The sequence below is a fragment of the Balaenoptera borealis genome (genome assembly GCF_965194805.1).
Source record: "Balaenoptera borealis genome assembly, chromosome: 2".
Classification (NCBI taxonomy): Eukaryota; Metazoa; Chordata; class Mammalia; order Artiodactyla; family Balaenopteridae; genus Balaenoptera; species Balaenoptera borealis.
The window spans coordinates 184,683,316-184,700,289 of NC_138867.1; the positions used below are offsets into that span (position 1 = coordinate 184,683,316).

At 67.2% G+C, this 16,974-nt stretch overlaps 2 protein-coding genes across 6 annotated transcripts in view; one reads left to right on the top strand and one right to left on the bottom strand.

Moving 5' to 3' along the window:
* CBARP (CACN subunit beta associated regulatory protein) overlaps positions 1-16,675 on the top strand; it is an 18,080-nt gene extending 1,405 nt beyond the window's left edge. Inside the window, exons 1-10 of one of the 5 annotated variants that reach the window (XM_082381149.1) lie at positions 5,480-5,932; positions 9,665-9,778; positions 9,869-10,008; positions 10,278-10,342; positions 10,687-10,831; positions 11,036-11,207; positions 11,423-11,560; positions 11,981-12,191; positions 13,468-13,660; positions 14,650-16,675. In XM_082381149.1, coding sequence (XP_082237275.1) covers positions 9,686-9,778; positions 9,869-10,008; positions 10,278-10,342; positions 10,687-10,831; positions 11,036-11,207; positions 11,423-11,560; positions 11,981-12,191; positions 13,468-13,660; positions 14,650-15,700 — 2,208 coding nt within the window. In that variant the 5' untranslated portion in view covers positions 5,480-5,932; positions 9,665-9,685 and the 3' untranslated portion in view covers positions 15,701-16,675. Of the gene's footprint in view, positions 1-5,479; positions 5,933-6,406; positions 7,916-9,664; positions 9,779-9,868; positions 10,009-10,128; positions 10,152-10,277; positions 10,343-10,686; positions 10,832-11,035; positions 11,208-11,422; positions 11,561-11,980; positions 12,192-13,467; positions 13,661-14,649 lie in introns of those variants that run through there. The other 4 variants (XM_082381146.1, XM_082381147.1, XM_082381148.1 and 1 more) reach the window with 4 other exon arrangements.
* On the bottom strand, positions 2,964-5,188 carry ATP5F1D (ATP synthase F1 subunit delta). Its single transcript, XM_082381173.1, has 4 exons — positions 4,896-5,188; positions 4,247-4,400; positions 3,665-3,753; positions 2,964-3,546 (listed from the first exon to the last, which is right to left on the bottom strand). Exons 1-4 carry the CDS (start codon positions 5,034-5,036, stop codon positions 3,424-3,426), a joined length of 507 nt encoding a protein of 168 aa, XP_082237299.1. The 5' UTR covers positions 5,037-5,188; the 3' UTR covers positions 2,964-3,423.
* Positions 16,676-16,974: the final 299 nt, after the last annotated feature.

The following is a 16,974-nucleotide window of genomic DNA, read 5'->3' on the forward strand; positions in this document are numbered from 1 at the left end:
GAACCCGGGGTCACGGTCGGCCGCGTTGACGACTCGGGCGCACCCGCACTCCGGCCCGTGCTACGGGGTTTCGGGGTGCACAGCTGGATTCCCTGCCTCGCCCCCTTTCTGGCCGAGTGCTTCCGCCTGGGGGCGCCCGCATGGGGGAGCGGGAAGGGGGGCCTGAGTCAGCGGCCTCAGTCCAGGAAAACAGGCTGGGGTCACCTGCCTGCAGTGGGGGGGCCCCAGCCAGCTGCCCCGGCGGCCCGGCCTCCTGCATCCCTTAACGGTGACCTCAGAGGGCATTTATGGAGCGATTCACCAGCGCCAGGCCTGCCTTGTGCATCCAGTCACCACCCGCTGGGCTTTGTGACCCCGTAGGGCACTGACCTTTGTGAGCCTCAGTTTCCACAGGGTGGCAGTAGAATGAAGTGAGAGAACACAGCCGACCTCACTCTGGAGCCTGGGGATGTGGGACCCTCACCTAGGCCTGGCAATATTGCCATGATCCCATCAGGCATGCTCACCTACTGGTGTCCTGCCTTTGTGGTGGGCGTAATCACCCTACCCATTTTACAGGTGAGGAAACTGAGGCCACGCAGCCATTAACAGGCAGAAAGCCTGACATGTCCTCAGGTGTGTCCCTGCAGGTCGCCCTGTGTAAGGGGGCTTTCTAAGGATGACCCTGGCTGAGGGTAGGGCCCTCTCGGTCGTCCCTCCCTCTCTGTCCAGAGGAGGAGGGGGACCCCAGGCCACTTGTCCACTTATCTGGTGTCTCCCTTTATCTGACCTGACCACCTCCGCCCCCAGCCTTGCCCTGGGGGCCCCTCCCAGGGCTGTGCTCCTTTCCAGGTCTGCCTCCTACTCCCACCCAAGGCTCCTGCAGCCTCTGGCCCCCCACCCTCTCACAGGCACACCCAGACACTCCCAGCCCCACAGGGTCAGGGCTGGGCCTGAGGGGATCAGGAGGCTGGGATTGAGGCATGGATAGGAGTTTGCCAGACAAACAGAACAGTGCTCGGGTGAGAAGCAAGTCAGCACAAAGCACCTGAGGCTCTCACGAGACCCGGTGATGGGGCCGGGCTGAGGGGCTGCGGGCCTGGCTGGCTCTGCCTGCAGAGAGAGCAAGAAGGCAGCACAGGGGACCGTGCGCTCTGAAGCCGGAGCATCTGAACACTGGAGGGCTCACAGAGGGACAGGCCAGGTGGGACCCTCAGGTGGGCAGGTGGCGCTGGGTGGGGTGCGGCTGAGACCTCCAGCGGGTCTGTGATCTCACGGGGCCTGGTTCGTCTGCCTGCAGGGAAGTGGGCTATCTCCTGGCATGGGGCCCCTGAGGGTCACACACACAGGGGAGGGAACCAGTGGCCCCTGCCTGGCTTTGCAAGTCCAAGTTGATAAACATGCCAGATCAGCCTGAGACCTGTTCTCTCCCACTCACAGCATCCCTGTGCTATGGGGGGCAGTCCCAGGCCGTCAGCACACTCAAGGCACGAGGAGCACACTCTTCCTGGGAGAGAGATGAACCCTTGGGCACCGCCTGCCCCCACAAGGCCCAAGGCCTGCACTCTCAGAAGGGGTCGTGACCCCAGGTTCCTGGCCCTGTGACCCATCCCACCCTGGGTGCCTCCCACCCCAGGACGCAGCCCGGCCAGGACAGGCTGATCCTGCAGCCGTTCGGGCGCAGGTGTCCCCAGGCCAGGCTCTGAGGCTTGCACGTCTCCCAGGGGGCCTGCATTGTGCTGGGGGTCCTAGCTGTGTGGCTGTGTCCCATAGCCCCGGGCTGTGGCCTCAGGAGGTGACGGTGCAGGCAGGTTCCCTGGTGTGGGGACCACTGGTCCAGGGTCTCCTCCCACAAGCCCCCACCAGCCCCCAGCTGTGTCCTTGCTCTTATTTATAGACCAGATGAGAAGCCAGTCCAGGAACTCGAAGACCTGGGCTCTAAGCCGGGAGACAAGGAGGGGAGGAGTGGGGCTGCACCTGTGACCCCACGGCTGTCCCAGCCTTAGCTGAGCTGGGGTTTCCTGAGGGAGTGGGGGCTGGCTGCTTGGACCTCACCTGCACAGAAGGAGCAAGCCCCAAACGGACACCGCCCAGAGCTGCAAGCTTGCCCGGAGGCTCCCCGTACATCGAGCCTCAGAAGCAGCTATGGGACAGTCATTCGCATAGGACCGTGACACAAGACCACACAGCCCACCCGTGCCAATGACAAGCCCAGGAGTGGCCTCTCCGTCACCTTCTGGCTGCCGGTGACACACAGAGAGGCCCAAGCTTTCCCACACACTCACCCCCCTGAAATGCCCCACCCGCTCTGCTCTGACCCAGGGCCAGGGAGGGGGGCAAGGAGGTGGCCAGTGCCTGGGCCACCCCCATGGTTGCAAAAGTGAGTTACTGGCTGAAAGAAATGGGACAGCGCTGAAGCTTCAAGGTGCCAGGACCGCCCCCGCCCAGCCACCCCACCCATCTGGGGCCAGTCCAGGGGCCCGGGTGCCACGGAGGTGCCAACACCACCAGGGATCGGGCACCTGGCCAGCTGGGGCCACCCACAGGCCAGGCAGGCACAGGGCAGGGCCTCCGTGGGAGCAGACAGGACCCACCCCTTCCCAGTGCAGCTGGGGTGGGGCCGGGGAGCCCACGGGACAGACGTCACAGTCTGGAACCTGGCAGAGCCTCATGTCTGTCCAGCAGCCCAGGCCCAGCCCAGAAGCGGCAGCCATGCTGCTGCCTGCCGTCCCCAGCCCTGGCTGGTGACCTTCGCCGGTGCCCACCCTCCCGGCGTGACAGCCAACAGCCTTCCCACAACCCAGCCGGGTTTTGCGAGCTGAGCCCGCACCGCACACCCCAGGTGGTTCAGACTAACAGCCTGCTGAGCTGGGAAGGCTGAGGCTGGCTGCCCCACCTCGCTGCGCAGACACAGGAAACTGGGGGAGAGGCCGTGCTGGGTCCCGAGCCCACCACCAAGCAGGATAGAGTCAGCGTACGCAAACTGGATTCCAGGTGTTTAATGGGGGGTTTGGGCAGGGAGCACGCTGTCCGTTGCCGGTGGCTGGGAGCAGAGGTCTCTGCGGCAGATGCGGCAGAAGAGCGGTAACCAGCACGTCGGGTTGGGGAGATCTTAGGAGGTCGGAGAAGAGCCCTCTGGGGTGAGAGTAATCCCCACAGGCAGGGCAAGTGCCCGACCTTGACGCCAGCCCCCAGGCCTGCCAAAGCTGGCTTGTTTCCCTGGTTTATTCACCACAGAGAAACAGAACCCTGAAAGGCGCTCTAGGTAGACGCTGGCACTGCGCTGCCCCCTGGTGGCTTCCTAGCGAGGATGGCTCCCCCAGGCTCACTCCCCCAGCCTCCCAGCCAGCCTGCACCCACAGGAGCTGGGTCCTCACTCCAGGACATCCCCTGCCCAGCTCTGGCCCAGTCTCCCTGCCGGAGCCAGCGTGGGACACGCACCGCCTACTCCAGGGCCTTCACCAAGGCCTCGTTGGCCTCGATGCGGATTTGGATCTCGGCCCTCATAGCCTCGTCCGTGGCCCCCAACAGCTCCGACTGCGCCTTCTCCAGGTTCGCCTTGGCCACCTGCAGAGGGTGGGTGGCAGGTGAGGGCGAAGCAAGGAGCCCAGCCCGGTACCTGTTCCCTCCCTGCAGCTGGGGAGTTCTTGGCCGCTAGAACACCAGCTTCCCCTGGGACACTCACCCCCAGATCCAGCATGTCCAACGTGACGGCTTCCTCAGCCAGTAACTGCACCGAAGAGTCAGCGTTCACTGTGACCGAGCCACTGCTCACTGCGGGAAGAGGGGGAGTGAGAGGTCCATGTACGGGCGTGGGGACACAAGTCAGCCCCAGAGCCCCTTCAGGGCCAGGAAAGTGACCACACAGCGTGGCTCCAAATTCCAAAGGCCCCAGCACACAAGTGAACGGGGGCCACCAAGTGCATCCACTGCAGACTGGACATGGGGACAGAGCCCCCTCCTTTTGCCCAGCGGCCCAGGAGCGGAGCTAGGGTTAGGGGTGAGCCGGAGCTGGGTTCCAGTCTGGGTTGTACCGCTGGGGCCAGGCTGTGAAAAACCTCCTCCGAATTGAGGATCCTTTCTCCTCTGATGGGCCCCCGCCAGGCCCACTGCTGACCACTTACATCCCTAACCACACCCAGCCCAGTGCCGGGGAGTTCTATATCCTTGGTGCGCTTTCTGACACTGCCAACTGAAACGAGAACTAGCCCGTTGAGACAAGCATCTCTCACCCAGCCCCTTCCCTCTGCCCTCCCAATCGACTCACCAAAGTATTTGGAAATGGTGCCGTCCTCAGCGTGGACCACAACCAGCCCCGGTCGCAGGACCTGCAGTGTGGGTACGTGGGCTGCCAAGATGCCAAACGCTCCAGTCTGCGTAGGCACGTCCACCTGTCGAACGTTGGCGCCGTTGAAGAACACCTAGACAAAACACATGAAGAAAGGGTCACTTCAGGCTAGTCCCTCGGGGAACAGCGGTCAGTCTCTCCCGCAGTTAAACAACCAAGGTAGAACTGAAAGCTGACGAGAGACACAGAGGCAGCCGATGCTTCGGTGGGATCCTCGTGCAGGACTGCAGCGCCTTCGTCTACTTGACAATGGAATCCAGGCACCCTAGCCCTCGGGTAAGGAGACGCGGTCAAGGCAAAACCAGCGAGCCGCCTGGGGAGGAGCGTACAAGAGAGGTGCCCAGGGACTCAGGTTCTGAACCACGTGAGGAAGGCCGCACATCGAAATGGGGGGCTGAGGAACGACCTGAAAATTGGGCGGTCTGATCCCGGACCACACGGGGGAGGGGCGCGGATCCGGAATGGGGGTCGCCGACCTGCGGGTTGGGGGCTCGGTTCCTGGGCCACACGGGGGAGGGGCGAGGGTGCGGGGTCCAGAATGGGGTCTGAGCCCGGCAGACGTCCGAACCTGCGTGGGTGAGGCGAAGGTGAAAGACATCTGTCCCGGGCCCGCGGCGGGGGCCGGGGCGGCGGCGGCCTCGGCGTAGGCGCGGGCCTGGCGCATGAGGCGGCCCAGGCCCGGGCGGCGGAGGAGCGCGGCAGGCAGCATGACGGTGGGCGGACGGCGGACAGCGGAGCAGGGGCGGGCAGACTTCGGCTGGACGCCAGCGGCCTGGAGGGCGAGGAGGACGACGCTCGAGGACTTCTGGGAGAAGAATCCCGACGAGGGCGCAGGCGCGAACTACGACTCCCGGCGCGCTGTGCGCGATGTTGAAGACAACGCACCGCCTGGACGCGCGGCATGCTGGGGGTTGTAGTTTCCTTCCGGCAAGAGCTCCCAGCCCGGTGGTCAGGTGCGGGGGTCGGTTACACGGCTCTGCAAGGGGAGGACCAGAAGCCCGCGCGGAGAAAGAGACACTTAATTCAAGATTTTGGAGACGCTCATTGGATGTCAGGCGCTGGGGAGACATCAGGGAAATATTAAAATTCCTGCTCTAGTTTGGGGTGGTTGGGGGCGTTTAACAGACACTCAACGTAATAAATTGTACAGTATGTTAGGAGGTGACAAATACTTAAAAATGAAAAAGCAGAGTATGGGGGCCGGATGGGGGAGGCTGTGACTGTAGGAGGTGCAGGCGTCCCGGGAATGGCATCCCAGGCGGAGTGTCCAGCTCCCGTAAGCGTCCAGCGGTGTAGGAATCTCCTGGCTGCAACCCCAAGGGCGCCGGCAGAGGGCGCGCCGCGCCCGGAGATGCGCCCCCCCGCAGCCCCTCCCGGTCACCGCCTCCGCGCGCTGCTGACGCAGGGGCGCGTGCGCGGGCGGCCCCGGGCTCCGCGGACGTCACCGCGGCCCGCGCAGCCTCGCTCGCGGCGCTGACGTCACCGCTCCGCCCCCGCGCGCGGGCAGGTCGGCACCCCGGTTGGGCCCCAGCCCCCACCTTGGGCTCCGGGAAAACGTGGAGTCCGGCTAGACCGGGCTGGGGTCCACATCCGGAAGGGCCTTGGGTGAGGAGCGGACGGGTGCAGGGCGCGGGGGCTGGGGGGGGTGTCACACCTGGGCTCGTGTCTGGGCAGGTGCTGTGGCCTAAAGAGGCTCCCACACCAGGGAGGCCCGGGGCCTGGCGCTCAGGCCCCCGCCCCCTCTCTAGGCCAGTGCTGTGAGGGGTACTCGTGGAATCAGCCCTTATGCACTGGGCATCCTGGCCCTAGTCGGGTGTGTGCAGAGGGAAGCTCTGCTCCCATTTCTTAGGGGTGCGTCCTGTGCACGGCTTGCTCGTCCCGGAACCCTGGATCCTACTGGAATGGAGGCCTGTTCTCATATGCTTCTCAGACCCATCTATTGGACTTGTGTCTAATCCCCACTCCAGGGTAGCCAAGGGGTCGGGGCATTACCTATTACTCAGGTCCCCAACCCGGGTTTATCCTGGAATTCTCTGGTGTACCCATCGACAAGCCACCCAGTTCGGCCCCTGCAGCTACCTTTACTGGCTTGGATGGCCCCAGGCTCCTGCCCTGGCTTCACCACGGCGCCTTCTCCACAAACAGCCAGAGGGACCACATCATTCCCCTGCTGGGAACACAAGCTGCCTCCCCCTGGTCCTCCAACACATTCATCTTCAGCCCACACACTTGGGGACCTCAGGGACTTTGCCCATGCAGTTCCCACACGCCTGGAGCCAGGCTTCCCGGGTAATTGTCCACTTGACTGCCCCTTGCCCTCCTTGGGCAGTGTCACCCTTTCATCCACTGGAAACACACCTTCCCTCCAGGGTGCCGCCGCTGTGCTATGCTCTGCTCGGGGACCCAGCTGTAAATGAACTGCTTTTGGAGGTCACCGCAGTGGGGGCAGGGGTGAGGAGGGACACAACGCAGAGGAACAAGTAACAGGCAACGACGTGCGACGTGCATGGCCTCGGAGTGAAGCAAAGCGCAGCAGAGGTCCGGAATGTGGGGTGGGAGTTGCTTTGTTAGCAAAGGGAGTCAAGAGGAGATGAAGCCTTTGTCATTGGGAAAGAGGTGAAGGAAGCTCCGGAGGGGACAAGCTGTCCAGGCCTGGCACCTGCACGTGCAAAGGCCCTGGGGTTGGACTGGGCCTTCCTCTTTCACTGGAGGAGAAAGGGGTGCCATTGTGCTGTGCTGAACACAAGGCCAGGTAGTCTGGGATGGGACCCTGACCAGGCTGGTGGCAGATTGGTGGCCTGAGCATCTAGAAGGATAAGGCACAACTGTCTGAGAAAGAGCAGCTTTGGGGTTGACCAGGCATGGGGTTTCTGCAGGGGTAGTCCTGTTGTCACCCCACCCGGGCAAGCCCTGGTGGCACTCAGAATGCGTTGTGTTCCATTATCTTTGCTGCTCATCCTAACAAGACAACCCTGACAGTGCTGCCCACGTAGGGGAAGAAAAGTGGGACATGTGCCCCGAAGTCCCTAGGCTGTGCACCCCGGAGACTCCCAAACCGGGGAAGCGATGGATAGGGAGTCTGGGCACCCCCGGACTCCAGGCTGCGGGGAGTCGTGCGCCCTGGGACCAACACCCCTTTGGTCCCCCGTCCCCGGGGATCCAGGGAAGGTCGGGGAATCGTGCCGCAGGGGCCGGGGGCGGAGATTCAGCTGCCTCGGGAGAGGGCGGCTCCGCGTGGGGAGGGGGCGCCCAGGAGCACAGGCTCCGCCCCCCCGCCCCCGCCGGAAGGGACAGGGAGGCGGTGGCCGGCGCGGAGCAAGCGAGAAGCGGCGGCGAGCGCGGTGGGGGCGGCCGGCCGGGGACCCGGCAGCACCGGGCGGCACCGAGCGGGTCGGAGCGGGCTGGCCGCCAGCGCGGTCACGTGTGTGGCCCCTCCTCTCGCGCCTGCCTCCCCCGCGCGCCGAGTTCTCCATTCATAAATTCTCCGCCTGCTCCGCGGCTACCGGGCGCCGGAGCCCGCCGGAGCCCGCCGGGAGCGCCGTGCAGCAGCCCGCCCGCCGCCCATGGGCCGCGCGCCCCGGCGCTGAGGTAGGCGCGCGGGCCTGGGGCTGCACCGGGGCGGGCGGGGGACAGGCCGAGGCCGCACGGCCCGCCTTGGCTAGAGACCACCGGCCCTATCCCGCGAGGCGGCGAGGCCGGAGGCAGGGAGCGGAGGGGCCAGGGCCGGCGTGGGGGCCAACCTGCCGGACTCTGCACCCCTCTTCGGCGGCCCGGAGAGGGACCCTCGCCCACGCCCTCCCTCAGCCTCAGTTTCCCCCTGAGAGATTCGGCGAGGGCCGTGGCGTTTCCGCCCCCGGGCTTAGCCCGGGGTTGAGATGTGCCCGAGGTCAGCTCTCTGCATCTCATTGCTCGCCATCCCGGTCCCCGGGGCCGGTTGGGGACGCGGGGGTGGGCGCGGTGGCGAGCCCGATCGGGAGCCGAGGCCCGGCGGGACTTTAGGGTGGCCCGTGGGCAACCTCCGCCCTGGTTTCCCGTCCCCACCTGCTCCCTAGGAGTCCACCTCCCTTCCCCTTCGGCCTCCTGCCGTCTTCCCTGGTCTCCTGTCATCGTCCCTGTGCCTCTGCCCCCTCCCCCTCTAACCTGAACTCATTTCCCGACCTACATAGAGGCGCCCCCTCCCCCGAGAATGCAGGGGAGCCGCGGCCAGCCTCTGACTCGAAGTGCCGAGGACACCTGGCTTTTCCAGGACCCTCCCCTGCTGTGGGCCTCAGTTTCCCCCGCTGTCGAGTAGGGTGAAAGTCCCAAAGGGTTGGGGGCGCTGGAACCTGTGCACAGGCTTTCCCTTTCCTGTGGGGAAGGGCCGCGCGCCGTGCCCACTCAGGGCTGCTGGTCGTCCTGGCCCCGGACTCGGTTTCCTGAGATTCCCGAGTGCGGCCACCGGTCCTTCCCGCCGGGAGGAGCCGCGTGTTGGGGAGAGCGGTCAGGTGCAAGGTCCAGGCAGTCCCTTCCCGAGAGCTGAGACCCTCTTTGCCTCAGTGCCCCCGGCTCCAGGCAGACGTGGAGCCCGGCCGGCTCGGGCGGGGACGGGTGCGGCGGGGGCGCGCGGCCGACCGGGCACCGGCGGGCGGCGGCGGCAGCAGCCATCTTGCCGCCTGGGGCTGGCTCCAGCCGCCCCTGCAGGAGGCCTCCCTCCCCCGCGCCCCCTCCCCTCCCCAGTGCTCCCTGGCAACCCGCCCCCCCCCCCCCCCAGCTCGGCCTGCTCGCTCAGTCGCCATGGGAACCAGATTCTTGAGGGTTGGGAACAGATGCGCCTCCTTTGGCCTTTTCACTCCCACCGGCACTGGGCGGAGGGGTAACCTGTACCTCCAGGAGTCGTAACCTGGAGTCCCGGCGCTCAGCCCCTCCGCCCCCTCCCCGGGCTGGCCAGCCCCAGGGATGGCCCGAGTCCCCGCTATTCTGGAACCAGTCTCCTGGGGCCGAGGCGGCCCCTCCCGCTCCCCTGATGGTGCAGGCAGGGCCCCTGGGGTGTGGCGGGAGTGAGTTGAAGGCCTCAGTTTGCCTATTCCTCGCAGAAGCGCTTCTTTCCTGGGCAGGGCTCCCGCCCCATGCCACCTTGCCGGGTCGGCCCCACCGGCTGGGGAAGCTGTTGATACGCACGCGCCTCCCCCTTTTCAAAGATGGGGATATGGAGGTCTGATCTGACCCGGGTGGGGGCTGCCTCGGGGCTCCCCCCCACCTCTTCGTGAGTCACCGCCCTGTGTAGTCCCCTGCTCAAGCTCCAGGGAAAGCGGGAGGAGGGACAGAGGAGCTGGAGCTGAGCAGGCCCTGCCCCCCCAGGCCCCTCCTCCTAGCCTCAGAATGCAGCCCACGGCCACCATGGCCACGGCCGCCACCACCTCCGCCACAGTCGCCCTGACCACGACGTGGGACAACGCCACGGGCCGCCCCACCGTGAGTGAGGGGGGGGCGGGCTGGGAGGATGGGGGCGGGGCCGCCAGAGTCCACGCCCACCGGCCCTGACCCTTGACGCTGGCCCCGCAGGGGGAGCCAGACCCCGTCCTGGACAACTACGTGCTGCTGGTGGTGGTGATGGCGCTCTTCGTTGGGGGCACCCTCGTGGTGCTGTCGGGCGCGCTGCTGCTCTGCAGGCGCTGCTGGGAAGTCCACAGGCGCGTCCACAGGTGTGCGGCCCCCAGCCCCACGCCCCGCCCCGCCCCGCAGGGGAGCTGGGACAGGTCAGCCTGAGAGCCCGCGCCGCAGGGGCGCTGGGCCTGCTTCTGAGTGACGGTGCCCACGTGTCTGCGCAGGAGCCTGGGAGAATGGGGTGGGTCCAAGGGAGTGGGCTCCCGTGAGCTCAGGATGCCCCGGTGGCCATGAGCCCTGCGGGGGACCCCGTGGGCAGCGCCCTGGGTCCTCTGGCCCACTTTGCTCTCCTGCTGCCCCTCCCCAGAGCCACAGAGGAAGCAGAGAAGACCACCACCAGCTACCTGGACAACGGCGCCCGCCCTGCTCAAGGTGAGGCGCCCTGCCAGGCCCGTCGCCGCCCGTCTGCCCCCCTCCCCCCCCCACCCCCCCGGCCGCCTGACCATCTGTGTCTGTCTGTCTCCCCCACCAGACTGGGCGCAGCTCGAGTCCGACTCATCTCTGTTTCCTTAAGCCCACGCGTAGGTGCTCACAGGCGCGTGCTGCGTGAGTGAGTGTGTGAGCGGATGAGCGAGTGCCCTCCACGCCCCCACCCCGCCCCCGGTGGTCAGTCGGGCCCTCGGCGCTCCCTTCCCGACCCGGTCCCCCAGCCCGGCCGCCCGCCGGCGCCCGGCGCGGCCCACCCGGGGCCCACCCTCTCTTGGCTCTCCTCGCAGACCCCGAGTTCAGGGGGGAGGAGCCCGAGGGCCAGGACGCCGAGACCGAGCGCTTCCTGTCCACCAGCTCCACCGGACGCAGGGTGTCCTTCAACGAGGCGGCCCTGTTTGAGCAGAGCCGGAAGGCGCAGGACAAGGGCCGCCGGTAAGGAGGGCCCGGTGCCGGGGCTCAGCCGGGAGGTCACCTTGCCGCCCTGCGCTGGGCTTGCGGGGTGGAGCTGGCCCCCGCCAGTGCCCGGCTGTCCCCCACTCCCGGCGGGCAGGGTGACGGTGGGGCCAGGGAGGACGCTGGGGCGTGGGCAGAGGGACCCAGCTCGCCCAAGGTGACGGGCAGGCGCGCTGGGCGCAGGTACACCCTGACCGAGGGGGACTTCCACCACCTGAAGAACGCCCGCCTCACCCACCTGCACCTGCCGCCCCTCAAGATCGTCACCATCCACGAGTGTGACTCAGGCGAGGCCAGTGCAACCACCACAAGCCACCCCACGGCCGCCCCCAAGGCCAGCCTCGCCATATTCCAGGTGAGTTGGAAGTGGCAGCTGGCCCGGAGCTCGGGGGCGGCCCACCATCCCCCAACAGGCACCACTTTTCCCACCCTCTGGCTGCACCCTTCACCTCCGGGTGGGGAGTGGGGACTGGCCGGGTCCAGCGGGTGGCGGGTCCAGCACGCACCCCCCCCCCACCCGTGCTCTTTGACCTGTCACTGCTTCCTCCCCACCCCGGCTCTGTCCCACAGCCCCCGGGGAAGGCCCTCACCGGCCGCTCTGTGGGCCCCAGCTCCGCCCTGCCAGGTGACCCCTACAACTCGGCTGTGGGCCCTGCCGACTTCGAGATCAGCCCCTCGGCTTCCAGTGACTCTGGGGAAGGCACCTCGGTGAGGCCCCCGCACATGCATCCCCTGTCCCACTCCAGGACGGGGCAGCCTGTGGCCGGCCCCCTGCCTGGTCCCCGAGCTTGGGAGGAAGAGGGGCAGGTGGCACACAGGGCACATGCACGGCTGGCTCACCCGCACACAGGGCAGTCCAACAGCTGCAGAAGGTGTGGTCAGGGACCCATCCCAGCCCAGGGGACGGGACCCCCTCTGTCCAGGGCTGGGGGAACAGAGGTGGCCAGCGCCTGGCCGAGCCCTGGGGAGCCTCTCAGGCAGGGTCTTGTGGGGAGGAGGCCCCAGCCCACCCCCAGCCCCCTATTCTTCCTCTGTCTTCTCTGTGAGTGCTGGGTGGCCGGGGCTGGGCTGGCACTAGGGCAGCAGGGAGGGGCTGGGGGGTCTGAGAGCATCCCTCTTCCCTCACAGTTGGACGCAGGGGCCAGGAGTGCCAAGCCTGGTGGGCCGGGGGCCGCAGCAGGGCCTGGGGAGGCGGGCCCAGTCTCTGGGGCAGGCCCCGTCCTGCAGTTCTTCACCCGCCTGAGGCGCCACGCCAGCCTGGACGGGGCCAGCCCCTACTTCAAGGTCAAGAAATGGAAGCTGGAGCCCAGCCAGCGGGCGTCCAGTCTGGACACGAGAGGTGAGCTGTGGTTCCTGGTGGGGAGCGAGGCCCAGGGGAGGCCCCAGGAGAATGTGGAGCAGGCGGCTCTGCACCCTGGGAGGGGTCCCCAGCGCCCACCCCATGCTGGCCGGCATCGCCCGCTTACCAGCGGGCATCTCGCCCAAGGTCAGAGCTGGTCAGGAGGAAGAGCCAGGGCTGCACGCTGAGCCCCGGTAAAACCAGGGGTTGTCAGGCTAGAGCGGGTATCAGTGAGCATCACCTACGAGGCACTGCATGGTGTTTCTGGCTCTGTGGTCAGTGTGTCTGCTGCAGTGGCATGAAAGCAGCCCTAGATGGCGTGTAAAAGAGTACAGCTTTGGCCAATAAAACTTTATTTACAACTACAGGTTGGTGGGCCTTCGATCCTGCAGACCCTTGGTCATGGGGCCCTGGATACAGGGCTTCCAAACCTCAACCCAAGGACCATGCATGTGTGTCTTGGGGGGGAGGTGGCACCAACAGCTACAACCATCCCTGCTCATGGGAGCTCAGTGGGGCCAGGCCGCTGGGGTGCCTGCTGCCCTGTGGCGGAGGTGGCGGTTCCCACTGCCAGGAAAGGAGGGGCGAGGGGACGAGCAGTGTTGGAGGCCAGGGAAGGTGCGTGGCCAGTGACAGTGACAGTCCCCTTGTTGGGGCCCGGCTCCAGCTGCTGTGGGGTGGGGGGAGGGGTGAGTTCTGGCTGAAGTGCTTCTGGCCGGGGAGGGGAGCGGAGGGGATGGCTTGTCCCACTGCCCCATTGGGAGCCCAGACAGAGCCTGTGCTTCGGGAGGTGATTATAGGCAAATGCAGGCACAGAAGCGCCCAGAACCTGTTTGCTGGGTGATTGTCATCCCCACCCCTGAGGCTTTCCCACTGAGGCCTCCCTTGTGGGAGGGTCCTGGCCCTGGGCCGGCAGGGCTGGAGCTGGCAGGAGAGGGCGTCACCTCTCCCTCACTCTCCCCCACCGTCGGCCTTCTTCGGCACTCTAGCTGGGCCGTGTCTGTTACCTGGTGTCCAGGACAAGGCTGTGCTCTGGCCACACCTGCCTGCCAGGGCCACTCGGGCCAATGCTGCCGCCTTGGCACCTCCAGTCCCGCCCGCCCTGGCTGCCGGGCTTTCGGTCCTGGCCTTTCTGCCCTGGGCGCCTTGGTTTCCCCACCTGCATGGCCGGGTACATGCTCACCTGGTCCAGGCTGGCTCTGTTGGCTCAGGGGTCAGGGGGCGGGGCCTGGGGTGGGAGGGGCCCAGGCAGGCTGCTGTACCTTCCTCTGCACAGGCTCCCCCAAGCGACACCACTTCCAGCGGCAGCGGGCAGCCAGCGAGAGCATGGAGCAGGAGGAGGGGGACGCCCCCCACGTGGACTTCATCCAGTACATCGCCAGCGCTGGCGACACTGTGGCCTTCCCGAGCCCCCGCCCCTTTCTGGCCAGCCCCACCAGCCCCGCCAGCCCGCCCCCCACTCTCGGCAGGTATTTTTCAGTAGATAGAGGTGCTAGGGGTGGGCCCCTGCCCCACCCCATCCCCCATAGGTGGCCCAGGGAGCGCTCTCCCCGCCCTTCGGACAGGCGGTCGTGTCCCTCTGGCTCCACCGTCCTTCCCGGAGGCTGCCTCGCTGGGGCCACCTCTCCAGCACGGACCGGAGGAGGGAAGCAGGGGGAGACTGGGTAAGGGTAGAGGGGTGGGCGGGGCCTCCAAGACAGAATGCCTGCTCAAGCAGGGCCGCTGTGGGTATGTGCCCGCGTGGGTATCGCTGCTTCCTGGTGGAGTCTGAAGGGCTCCGCTGTGGCCCCAGGGTCCCTCTTGCCTGTCCATGCTCCTGAGGGCTGGATGGCCGCTACTCAGAAACTGTTGTGACCACTTCTGCCAGCGGTACCCCCTCCCCCAGCCCAAGGACAACTCTGCTGAAGCTCTGGGCTCACGTCAGTGGGATGGGGAACTGGATCCCGGGAGCAGGGCTCCCAACTCTTGGGCATTCCCTGGTCTGGGTAGTTAACACCTTCTTTGTGTGTATCTTACTCCTGGCTACTTGTCAGTCTATTGTGGGGAGCTGAGGCGACACACCCAGGCGTAGGGGCTGAGCTGGACCCTGCTTGGTCCAGTCCATCCCCAGCCACCCCTTGGTACACGAAGCTCTTAGTCGAAGAAGGCCATCTCCCAAGAAGAGCCTTCACTCTTTCTGGGCGAGGGGCCAACCTCCTGCAGTGGCAGCAGATGCTCTGGTCACATTTTGTAAGAGGCCCTGGTTGAACGGCAGGCGCCAGGACGGCTCCCGGTTTACCCGAAAAGCATCCAGTGCAGAGTGAACAGGCAGCATGCAAATACATCATCTTCCACAGGGCCTGGCCAACCCTAGAGGGTTCCCACCCGTGCCCACCCTCCCGGACCCAGAGGCAGGGTGGCCGGGGAGGGGGTGCGGGGGGCCTGGGCTGCCTCCTGACGGCTGTGGCCTGGTTTGCAGGCTAGAGGCAGCCGAGGAGGTGGGCGCCGCGGGAGGAGCGAGCCCCGAGTTCCCCCCGGAGTGCGGCGTCAGCGCGGGGCCTGAGCAGCAGCAAGACTCAGATAGTGAGCGAGACGCGGGGCCAGAGCAGGCCCAGACCATCTACCGCGACATCTGGAGCCTGCGCGCCTCGCTCGAGCTGCACGCGGCCACCGCCTCAGACCACAGCAGCAGCGGCAACGACCGCGACTCGGTGCGCAGCGGCGACAGCTCGGGCTCCGGGGGCGCCGCACCCGCCTTCCCGCCGCCCTCGCCGCCGCCCACACCACGGACAGCGGACGGCGAGCCGGGCGGGCCGCGCAAGCTGCTGCAGATGGACAGCGGCTACGCCAGCATCGAGGGCCGCGGCGCGGGCGACGACGGGCCCCCCAGCGCGCCCGAGAAGCGCTCCTCCTTCACGAGCGCGGGCCGCGAGGCCACCGTGGGCTGCAGCTTCGAGGGTCCCGCGCCCGAGGCACCCGCCCGGCCCGGCAGCCCGCGCGCCTGGCCTCGCCGCGCCCCTCGTCGCGACTACAGCATCGACGAGAAGACAGACGCGCTGTTCCACGAGTTCCTGCGCCACGACCCGCACTTCGACGACGCCCCTCCCGCCGCAGCGCGCCACCGCGCGCGCGCGCACCCGCACCCCCACACGCGCAAGCAGTGGCAGCAGCGCGGCCGGCAGCACAGCGACCCAGGCGCGCGTGCCGCACCCTCCGCCCCACCCGCAGCCCAGCCCGGCGCCCCCCGCCCCGCGCGCGCGCCCCTGCGCCGCGGAGACAGCGTCGACTGCCCGCCCGACGGCCGCGCGGGCGACGACCCGGCCGCGCCTCCCATCCCCGTCATCGAGGAGGAGCCCGGCGGCGGCTGCCCTGGCTCCGGCCTGTGCGCCGGGCCCCCGGGCGCGCTGCTGGACAAGCTGGCGGCCAGCCTCGACGACAGGCTCTTCCCGCCACGCCTGGCCCAGCCCGTCGCCGCGGCCCCTGTGCTGGCCGCGGCCGCGCCCACGTCCCCCGACCACAGCCCGGTCTAAGCCTACGCCCTGCGCCCACCTCGTCAGCTTATTCGGCACCGGCGGGGCCTCGGCGCCGGACACACCTGGGGCACGACGCCCTGGCGCGCCTGCCCTGGGACCGCGGGCCTCGAGCACACGCGCAGTGCCCTAGGCACCCTGCGCCAGCCCGAAGTGCGCACGCACACAGTCCCCTGCGGGCACTTCACCGGGTCGACAAAGAGTGTGGCGGATTCTCATCTTCGGGGTCCCGAGGACCACATTCAACTTCCCTTGGCCCCAGACAGCGGCCTCGGGCTAGTGACCGGGGCCGCCGTGTGCACCGCGCCGCGCCGCGCCTCCGGCACGACGCAACGGGAAGCGCATGCGTAGGGCTTGCATCGTGGAGGGGCGATGAGAGCCGACTGCGCGAGACGCATGCGCAGAGCGCCCCTCCCAACACCAATCGAGCCTCGAGACGCGTCCGGTTAGCACGCGCCGGAGTTCGCGCTAAGGCGCACGCGCAGGGACCAAAGGGCGCCGAGGCTCCGCGAAGAGAGGGCGCGCGGCCCGGGCTGTGAGGTTAGCTCGAGGCCGTGGCCTCCAAGCCCCCGAAGCCGTTTACCTCACCGCGGCGAGTGCTCGCGGCAGTCCGCGCCCCCTCCGAGCAATAACCATACCCGCCGCCGCCGCCGCCCCCAGCCCTGTACACGCCCCCCAGTCCCCTCCTTCCCAGTGTCTGCACCCTGAACCCGCTCTCCGCATGTTGAGCTGGCCGCACTTCCCGTAACCGCACCGTCCAAAGAGCCGCCAGGACTCACCAGTGTTTGAGACACCAAACCCAAACGGTCAAGGTTTCAAGTTTCCCAAGCTTTATTTATTGCCAAAAGATGGGGCAGCCCTCGCCAGCGGCCGAGTCGCCCTGCCCCGCCCCTCGAAGCTTCGTGCTGTCTGTGTACCATCCAGTGATGGAGTTTGTGTTCTGTTTTCTGATTGATTATAAATATTTACTGCATACTCTTGCTTGCTCTGGGTTTTCTCTGGGGACCCAGCAGTACAGAGGCCTTAGGGGGAAGGGGATCAGGCCCCCCTGGCCACTGCACTCTGGAGCTGCGGCCCCCGGGCTGAGCAGAGGGGCCTGTGGAGGTCTGGGGAGGCCGGTTCACCAGAGAGCACAGAGATCCAGCATGGCCAGAGGCAGACACGCGTGGGAGGCCCACGTCTCCACCCGGCACCACCAGCAAGACCTGCAGACCCGGGCCAGCCCCTCCACTGTGGGGTCCAGAAAGGGCCCCAGGCTCAGGCTCAGACTCAGA

Coding starts and splice junctions, on each gene's coding strand:
- ATP5F1D (XM_082381173.1), bottom strand. CDS start 5,036: ATGCTGCCTGCCGCGCTCCTCCGCCGCCCGGGCCTGGGCCGCCTCATG. Junction 4,401..4,895: donor CCTTCGCCTCACCCACGCAG/GTTCGGACGTCT, acceptor TGTTTTGTCTAG/GTGTTCTTCAACGGCGCCAA. Junction 3,754..4,246: donor CACCATTTCCAAATACTTTG/GTGAGTCGATTG, acceptor CTCTTCCCGCAG/TGAGCAGTGGCTCGGTCACA.